General features: G+C 37.3%; 1 protein-coding gene across 1 annotated transcript; it reads left to right on the top strand.

Moving 5' to 3' along the window:
* Window positions 1–6836: 6836 nt before the first annotated feature.
* On the top strand, window positions 6837–7358 carry LOC138874523 (uncharacterized). The gene has a single exon (XM_070153090.1). The coding sequence runs from the start codon at window positions 6837–6839 to the stop codon at window positions 7356–7358; it is 522 nt and encodes a 173-aa protein (XP_070009191.1).
* The last annotated feature ends 2245 nt before the right edge of the window (window positions 7359–9603 follow it).

Genomic DNA, 9603 nt, shown 5'->3' with positions numbered 1-9603 from the left:
ATCAGAATCTGAGGAGTGCCAAGTCGGGTAAATGAAAGCAGAGAAAAGTCGGCAACGAATTGATAACCTAAAGAATCCCAAGCAAAGAGTCATATCAATAACACTCCAATCTCCAGCTTAGAAAAATAAAGTGAGAAGAGTCTTATCGGTGAAAACCTTCACAGGCACCATAAGGCGACAGGAGTTGAGAGAAATGAGAGAGCCTCATCAGTGAAAACCCATCGAAGGGCACTATGAGGCGACAAGGATATAAAAGGGGCTAGCAAGATAAGATTGGCAAAAATGATCCGCATCCGGCGAGAGTTAGGTTTCTGCACATCCCCAGCAAAATAAGGCCGTCAGAAAAATTGATTGATATAAATAGACTGGGTTGGTTAATCCGGAAATGCATGACATGATCATTGGGATTGATTATACCATTCAGATAAATTTTTTTCTTTTTCTTTCCCCAACATTTGTTCAGAAAGACTTTTTCTTTTATCTTTTTGAAGTAATCACTTTTCATTTCTTGGTTTAAAGTGTTCTTTTTCCAATAGTTTGTTTCTAGAAGGATTTTTTTCAGAGCTTACTACAAATTGCCAAAATGGTGCGAAGCAAAAGGCGAGCAGGACATGCTAAAGATAAGGCAATGAAACGGAAAAGACGTTTGTTGCAAGACCAAATGATGAGTTGGTATAAATGTCAAGGGGGTATAATGATAAAAAAAAAAAAAAACTGAAAAGCAACAATTGAGAAAACTGAGGATGAAGTTCCATGAAAATCCACAGTAGATCATCGAGATGCAAGAGCATCCTTGGCCGATCATCGACCAAGTTCCAAAAGGGTCGGACAACGCGGAGCGAGGAAAGAAGAGGGGTAAAACCACCCCCAGCGGGAATGTGATCACTAACAGGAATGTGATCCCCAGCAGTAATATCATCCCCAATAAATAGTATCATCCCCAGCAAGTTCTGATAGTGTAATGGAACACCGAGCAGGGAAGGGAGAAAAAAACCATCCCCAGCAGGAGTGGCACGACCACTCACCATGTTTTTTTAACTAACAAAATCTTTCTTTGATTTGAAGCAGGGAAAAGAAATGTTACGGATGGCGGAAAGACAGGCCATAAAGAAGATCATCAAACCGGGGAAGAAAATTTTCTCATTGCGAAAATTTTCTCAAAAATCAGGTACCCACTTGGGGAAGGAAGGAAGGCAACGCAGGTCTGGATAAAGTGATATCCCCAGAAATTTTCGGAGGAATGAAACACTAATTTTGAGGAAAGAAGTTCTAAAGGGAGATGATTCAAGTAAGAGGAAAAATGACTAAGGAGGCAGGAAATAATAACGCCAACAGAATGTTATACTTTAAGGAGTGTTGAAGTTGGGAGCCCGCCCATATAATAGAGGAATACATTTCAGTCTTTACATTTCAAGCGTTGAAGTTGGGAGCCCGCCCATAGAACAGAGGAATACATTCAGTCTTTTCATTTCAAGTGTTGAAGTTGGGAGCCCGCCCATATAATAGAGGAATACATTTCAGTCTTTACATTCCAAGCGTTGAAGTTGGGAGCCTGCCCATATAATGGAGGAATACATTTCAGTCTTTACATTTCAAGCGTTGGAGTTGGGAGCCCGCCCATAGAACAGAGGAATACATTCAGTCTTTTCATTTCAAGAGTTGAAGTTGGGAGCCCGCCCATATAACAGAGGAATACATTTCAGTCTTTACATTTCAAGCGTTGAAGTTGGGAGCCCGCCCATAGAACAGAGGAATACATTTCAGTATTACATTTCAAGCGTTGAAGTTGGGAGCCCGCCCATAAGAACAGAGGAATACATTTCAGTATTACTTTTCAAGTATTGAAGTTGGGAGCCCACCCATAATAACATAGGAATACATTTCAGTATTAATTTTCAAGTATTGAAGTTGGGAGACCGCCCATAAGAACAGAGGAATACATTCAGTATTTTCATTTCGAGTGTTGAAGTTGGGAGCCCGCCCATATAATAGAGGAATACGTTTCAGTCTTTACATTTCAAGCATTGAAGTTGGGAGTCTGCCCATAAAACAGAGGAATACATTTCAGTATTACATTTCAAGCGTTGAAGTTGGGAGCCCGCCCATAAAACAGAGGAATTCATTTTAGTATTACATTTCAAGCGTTGAAGTTGGGAGCCCGCCCATAAGAACAGAGGAATACATTTCGGTCTTTTCATTTCAAGTGTTGAAGTTGGGAGCCCGCCCATATAACAGAAGAATACATTTCAGTATTACTTTTCAAGTATTGAAGTTGGGAGCCCGCCCATACAACAGAGGAACACATTTTCAGATCAAACAGAAATCAGTAATCAGAAGGAATACAACAAAGATCTCCAGCATAACAAGCTTTAATATAAGAAGCAGTTGTCCTCAGCAGACAGAACGGAATAATAAAGCTTATGCTCAAAAAAGGCAAAAGGCCAGTGTCGTCCCCAGCAATTTTCAAAAGAAAGGCACCAGGGAAAACACAAGACGACAAGAGTGAGGCAACCAGAGCAAAGGGAAGACAGATAAGATCTTGTAATCTGTAGTTTAACCTAACTTCTTGATTTTTCTTTTAAGCATGGTGTAATAAGGAGGTCAACAAACAGTAAAAGTAGCATGCAACAACAGTAACATTGCAGTCCCACGGTAGTCCCAGCTACCAAAACTTCCCGAACTACATTAACATGATTCCCCTTTAGCCAGAGATATGTAGGAAACCTTTGAAGCAAAGGTTCGGTTAAATCTTTTTCAAAAAATGCTTCACACGGAGTACTCGGATGGGCAAAAATCGTTCGCTTTATCTTTGCACGATAACCCTTCGTGTCTTCGGGTAAAGAGGGGCAGCTGTAAGCACGTGATTTTTGCCCTATGAAAAAAATACTCCCAAAAATTCAAAATAAAATGATTTTCCTTGGTGTGCAATTTTGAGAATTTTGTGACATTTTAGGATAATTATTTGTATTTGTCTGTGCATGTTTATTTGTTAAATTAATAAAAAATACAAAAATATGTCGCATTTTGTATGTAGGATTTAATTATACAATTGTTAGTAATTAAGTTTGTTTTACAAAAATTGAAAATTACAAAAAATAGGCATCTTCTGCATTTTTAGCATTTAATGTCCAAATATACAATTTTATGCTTAATTATTACTTAATTGTGCGATAATTGTTATTGGGAGTTAATTTGCACTTTTATAACTTAATTTAGTTCTTAATAATAATTTAAGTATTTTTATAATTTAGTTTTAGAAAAATAAAAAAAGAAAAGAGGGCAAAAAATACAAAGAAAAATCGGATTGTGCCACTTCTTCAATTATGAGCCACAGACCCAAAAGATTGTCCAACCTTTTCATGACCCGGTCCACTTCAAACCGGGTCGACCCAGTCCATAACCCAACACCCCTATTATCTTACATTTCATAAAACAACACAAAACAAAACAAAAAAAAGAAGAAGAAAAACCCTAAAAACTAACCATCCCCCCCCTCACCCTCTCTCTCTTTTTCTTCTCCAAAATCCCAAACACCCCATCCATGGCTGCCCTTCCTCACGCCTCCATCCCCTCACCGAACGACCACCCCCTCCAGCCCTTCCCCCTTACCCCGTCACACTCACACACACACGCACTAACAACTCCATAGCTGCCCTCCTCCATCGAGCTTCGTCATCGTCGAGTTTGAGCTCATCCATGGCTTCCCCTACTGCATCGTCTGCTCCTTCTTGCTGCGTTCCAGCTGCTTCTCCTTCTTGCTGCATTCCAGCTGCTTCTGCTTCTTGCTGCGTCGAGCTTCTTCTGCTTCTTGTTGCGTCGAGCTGCTTCAGCTGTCGTTGTTGCGCCGCTACTACTGCTGTCGTTGCTGCGCCGCTGCTGCTGCTGCCATTCCAGCTGAGCTGCTGCTGCTACCGTTCCAGCTGCTTCTGCTTCTTGCTGCGTTCTTCTTCATCTTTCACCTCGACTGATGCTTGTTGCTTCGTCGTCTTCAAGTCCGTTTATGTCCAAGTTTCGTTGGTTTCGTTTAGAGTTCGCTCGATGTTCATCGTTGGTCATTTACGGTTAGTTGTTCTAAGTTTTATTTCGTCCATAATTTGTTTGATATTTTCAGATTTTGAATTAGCATTAGTTTTTTATTTTTCTTATTTATTTTTAGATAAAAATTGTTAGTTTAATTATATTGTTGTTATTTAAGTTGAAGATTGAATTTAATTATTTTTCAGTTTGTTTTATTAATTTTAAGAGGATTTAGTTTTAATATAGAAAGGTGTTAGTTTAAATCGTTTAAATCCGTTGTTTGTTGTTAATATAGATTTAATTCGTATTCATTTTTTGAAGTTCGTTTTTAATTCAGTGATTTAATGTGGAAGTTATGTTTTGGTTTTAATTTTTGGATCATGTATCTTTGTTATAATTTTTGTTGGATTTAATTAAGAAAGATTAATTGATTATTTGAAGATTAGTGATTTGAATATGTTTATTTGTTTTGTTTAAGTTTAATTCGAAGTTTTGAATAAAGTTTGTTTGTTATTGTTGTTGAATCTTTTCATTTATGTTCATACTTTGTTTGGTTGATCTTGAATCCGAAATTTGTATAGTTTGATTTTCTTGTTTGTTGTTTATCATTTATGATTATTTCTTCAGCTTGCTTCATGATCTTGTTTAGTTTTAATATAGAAATTGTTGGTTGTAATGTTGTTAGATTTAATTTTAAGTTCAAATGATTATTGAATTTAGAAATCTGAATATACATGTTTGTTGGTGTTGAATCTGAAAGTAGGTTTGTTTGTTGTTAAAGATGTTGTTCAATCAAGATAATTTTAGTTGTTTCTTTGTGTTCATCATTTAGTTTGAATTTGTTGTTGAACATTGTTAGAAATTGGTCATATTTGCTATATTTTGGTTGAGTTTGATTAATTGATTGGTTATAGCTGATGGGGGTAGTTTGATAAATTGCAGTACGTTCATGGGTAAAATGGTAATTGCAATAAGGTCGGAGGGGTAGTTTGGGAATTGAACATTTTGAATAATTCTTTACGTTAAGCATGGGGGATAAAATGTAATGGGGTATGGGTGATATAATTGTTTAATATAAATGGGGGACAAGACATAATGTAATGGAGGAGAATATGATAATTGTTTATGTTAGGCATGAGGGACAAAATGTAATGGGTTGGGTTGATATATTTGTTTAATTTAGTGGGATTAAAATGGGGATGAGTGGGAAGATAATGAGTTTGGTAGGAGAAAATAGTTGTTTTATTAATTAATTAAAGGGTTTGGGGATGTGATATATATAGGAGGCTTGATCAGATTTTAGGGAGGACAAAAAGAGGACGGACAGATAGAGAGAGAGAGAGAAAAAAAGAGATGAATATTTAAGAGAGAAAGAAAATTCCGAAAAATATTAATACTTCCAAGAAAAAGAAAAGAAAAGAAAAATACAAATAAAAAAGGGAGCTGGAAATTAGAAGAGAGAGTAGTACACACCTGATAAATATTCTGATATACGGGTTTAGAAATTAAGGGTTAAACATTAATTAGCCTTTCAAATCTGAAAATTCCCTTGGTTTCTGTCCGTTGTTTGTTGTCGGTGTTTCTGGATTTTATTTTGATTTTCAAATCTGTTCCTGGGTCGTTGTTGCTGGGCTGTATTATTATTACTGCTGCTGATTCTCATCTTCATCTTCTTTTGCTTCCAATATCAGGTACACAACTGACATGCTGATTATTGTAAACTGAAACATGTAGCATGAATACGAAAATGAAGAGTTGAAGTTCCAGATTTATTTTAATTATATTCTTAATTTTATTTGTATATATAAATTGTTTAGCTTACTCTAATCAGAATCATGTAGCTGTTTAATATATATAGTGAAACATCGGACGATAGCTTAACGGACGAACTATCTATATATTGCCTAAAAATAAATAAATGGTGTAGTAACTTCGTCTAGTTAATTCGCTATTGTTGGATGATTACCATGTCTTAAAAAGCACGTTAGTTCATCAAAATGGACCATTTTGGAACTTGGAGGAATGTTGTTTAGTTAAATATTATTGGTTAATTTTAGCATGTAAATAAATTAAGACATTTTTTATTTTATTTTGTAGAGACAAATTTAATAGAGAATAATGTAGGCATTTTAGGATTTTCTTTTTAAAATAAATGAGATGAGCCTCGCCAAATAAAACACACAGATTGCGGGGCCCTCACAAAAATATATGTGTTAATTACTTAGAATTCGGGAGGGCCGTTTAGCGAATTTCACGGCCTTACCAAAATAATAACACGATAGTCTCTTTAGGCGCGTGTTTAATAGTTCACTTTCTTAAGCTTGGGTGTGCATTTCATGTGACCCAAATCCAAATCCCAAAACATCAAATAAAATGTGTTCCGGATTGTGGGTGCATTTCATGTGACGCAGTCCAAAGAGGTGTTTTAAGCGATGTTCACATTCTTTTAAAAAATAATAATAATAAAGTGGTAAAAAGTTAAAATTGGCACACCGGTTCATAATTGTATTAAAATCAGATAAATAAGCCGAATATGACAGTTGAGCGACCGTGCTAGAACCACGGAACTCGGGAATGCCTAACACCTTCTCCAGGGTTAACAAAATTACTTATCCGGATTTATGGAACGCAGACTATAATATGGAGTCATTCTTTTCCTCGATTCGGGATTAAATTGGTGACTTGGGACACCCTAAATCTCCCAAGTGGCGACTCTAAAATAAATAAATAAATACCGTTTCAACTGTCCTTTAATTGGAAAAAACTTTTGTACCCCTCGCGAGGGCGGAAAAGGAGGTGTGACAGCTATATCTTCAGAGATGGGTCAGATGTTTAATGCTGTCAACAATGCTATGGAGATGTTTAAAGCCTTCATGGCCAACCAGAACGAGAGAAGAGATGAGATTCCACCTCAATTAAATAGACAGAACAATTCTAAGTCCTCAAGAGTAAATGAATTTTTAAAGCTGAGTCCTCCATTGTTCTGTGGTACTATAGTTAATGAAGATCTAATGTTATGGCTGGAGGGTGTCAAGAAAGCCCTCCGAACGATGAAGGCATTTAGTGATGAAGTTATAGAGCTAGCTGCCTACCACCTTAGAGATGTGGTTGGCGCTTGGTTTGAGATGTGGGAAAAGGAAAGAGATAAAGATGATGGTCCACCTACTTGGGAAGAATTTGAAGAGGCCTTCATGGCTAATTTTATACCAGAAGAGGATAGGGAAGCTAAGGCTACAGACTTCGAGCAGCTTAAACAAGGGAATCAAAGTGTGCAAGAGTACTACATGGAATTCATAAGTTTGGCTAAGCATGCTCCTCACATGGACAAGACAGAAAAATAAAAAATCTTCAGGTATGTTAGCGGTTTAGCTTACCACATTAAGGATACGACATCAGCTTCAGCGGTAAAATGACAACTTTCTTCTCTGTTGTGGGATTCGCCAAGTACTTAGAAAAAAATAGATAACAGAGCATAGAAGAAAAAAAGCATAACATGAAAGCTTGGACAACGGGTGGGTTTAAAGGTACATCCAGCGGAGGAGGAAGGGGTTCCTTTAATAAGGAGTCATTAGCACCAGTCCAACCAAATCATCCGTCAGGTAGTGGTTCTTACTTCAGACGTACTCAGAGTTATGGAACCAGTCTAGCCAGAATCAAAATTTTAGGACACCATCCTCATATAGCTAGAGTCATGTTGAGCAACATTCACAACAACAAGGTCTTTATGGTACATATAAGCGGCAACATTCAGGTCAATTCAAGCTTGGGTTTCACGGTTGCTATCTTTGCGGAGACATTGGTCATATAAAGGCCAACTGCCCAAAGTCGCGACGTAATTTAAATGGGGGATCAACTCGTCCTTTTAGTTCCTCGGCTACTATAGTTACACCACCTCAGGCTTGTGGCTATCATAATCAGACCGAGCATGGGGCTGACAGAGGTGCAGATCGAGTTACTGAGGGCATGAGACAACCACGTTTGTTCGCTACACTTGATCGTCAGAGTGCAGAGGCATTTGTAGAAGTTATTACATGTATACTTCTAGTCTGCTCACATAATGCTTATGCCATAATTGATCCAGGTTCAACATTTTCGTACGTGACTCCATACTTTGAAATTCATCTCGGGCTAGAACCTGAATAACTTAGTGATCCATTCTTAGTATTTACTCCAGTTGGCAAGTCAGTGAAAGTCACAAGAGTCTATAGAGGTTGTATAGTTTTAGTCCAAGGTCACAACACCGAGGCTGATCTCATAGAGTTAGAAATGACGGATTTCGATGTGAACATGGGTATGGATTGGTTGTCTTCCTGCTATTCCATGTTAGATTGTCGTGCCAAGATAGTCAGGTTCCATTTTCAAAATGAAGAAGTCTTAGAGTAGAAGGGTAGTTCCGCATCGCTTGTAGGTAAGATTATTTCTTGCCTTAAGGCACAACGAATAATCGGTAAGGGGTGTCTCGCCTATTTGGCTCACATCATTAATCCAGAATCATAACCAACGGCTCTTCAGTCTGTTCCAATTGTTAGAGAATTTCTAGAAGTTTTCCCAGATGATCTTCTAGACTTCCTCGTGAAAGAATCATAGACTTTAGCATTGATCTCATACAAGGTACTCAGTCCATATCTATACCTCTTTATAGGATGACTTAGCAGAACTTAATGAGTCAAGAGAACAGTTGAAAGACCTTATTGACAAGGGCATCATCAGGCCGAGTGTTTCACCGTGGGGTGCCTTGGTCAGGTATAAATTGGAATGGGGCCTACGTATTGGCTCCAGGAGTTTTGAGGTGAGTTGATACAACCCTCTACTAAAGTGCTTTAACTCACAAAAGCACGCATACAAGGTATTGATGAATTGCTTAAAATCGTTAATATGTACTTAATCGGATCGAGTGAGTACCTATTAACTTAGAATTGTTCTAGCTAAAGTTTAGATGATTTATTATGATATATGTGCATAAATTTTAAGATTTTTGTGTTATTCTTATATGCCATTTTCATGTTGAAAATTTATGAAGAAGAAACAATCTTTAGAAATACTTTTGAATATTTATTTCATTCTTATGCAATGTTTTACATTTAAGGATAACAATATGAGTATGTATAGGATGTTCCACAAAAGATTTATACTTGAAAAGTCACAAGAAGAAGTTTTAGAAAGAATTTTTTTTGGGGGTATCCTCTATTCTGAGAAGGGTTCATCGTCCAGGCCGAGGATCCTGACCAAGGCATTGACTTCCTGAAACTACTTATGCCAAAGTAGGGAGCACACGAGCCGAGGGTCTCGTTGCTGAGAATTTACTTAGCCAGACTAAGGTATGATACACGAGCGCTGAGAACCATGAAGCGAGTGTCACCTCGTGGATTGGGCCTATTCGATCAGGTTGGGATCGAACCCGTGCCGATCACACGGTGACTAAGACAGAAATAACTCAAAATAGTTGAAACTCCCGAAGTATAAATTGAAGTATTTTTTTATAAGAAAGAAAAAGAAAAGAATTTCTTTAGAATATTCATAAAATGTTATTATGCAATTATTTTGGAATTGTCACTATAACAAAAAAGGCTTTTAGTAAAATACTTT

Source organism: Nicotiana sylvestris, chromosome 1, assembly GCF_000393655.2.
Source record: "Nicotiana sylvestris chromosome 1, ASM39365v2, whole genome shotgun sequence".
NCBI classification, from domain to species: Eukaryota; Viridiplantae; Streptophyta; class Magnoliopsida; order Solanales; family Solanaceae; genus Nicotiana; species Nicotiana sylvestris.
Note: the sequence above shows the minus strand (reverse complement) of the source record. Positions and strands in the feature narration are given on the sequence as shown.

Coding starts and splice junctions, on each gene's coding strand:
- LOC138874523 (XM_070153090.1), top strand. CDS start 6,837: ATGGGTCAGATGTTTAATGCTGTCAACAATGCTATGGAGATGTTTAAA.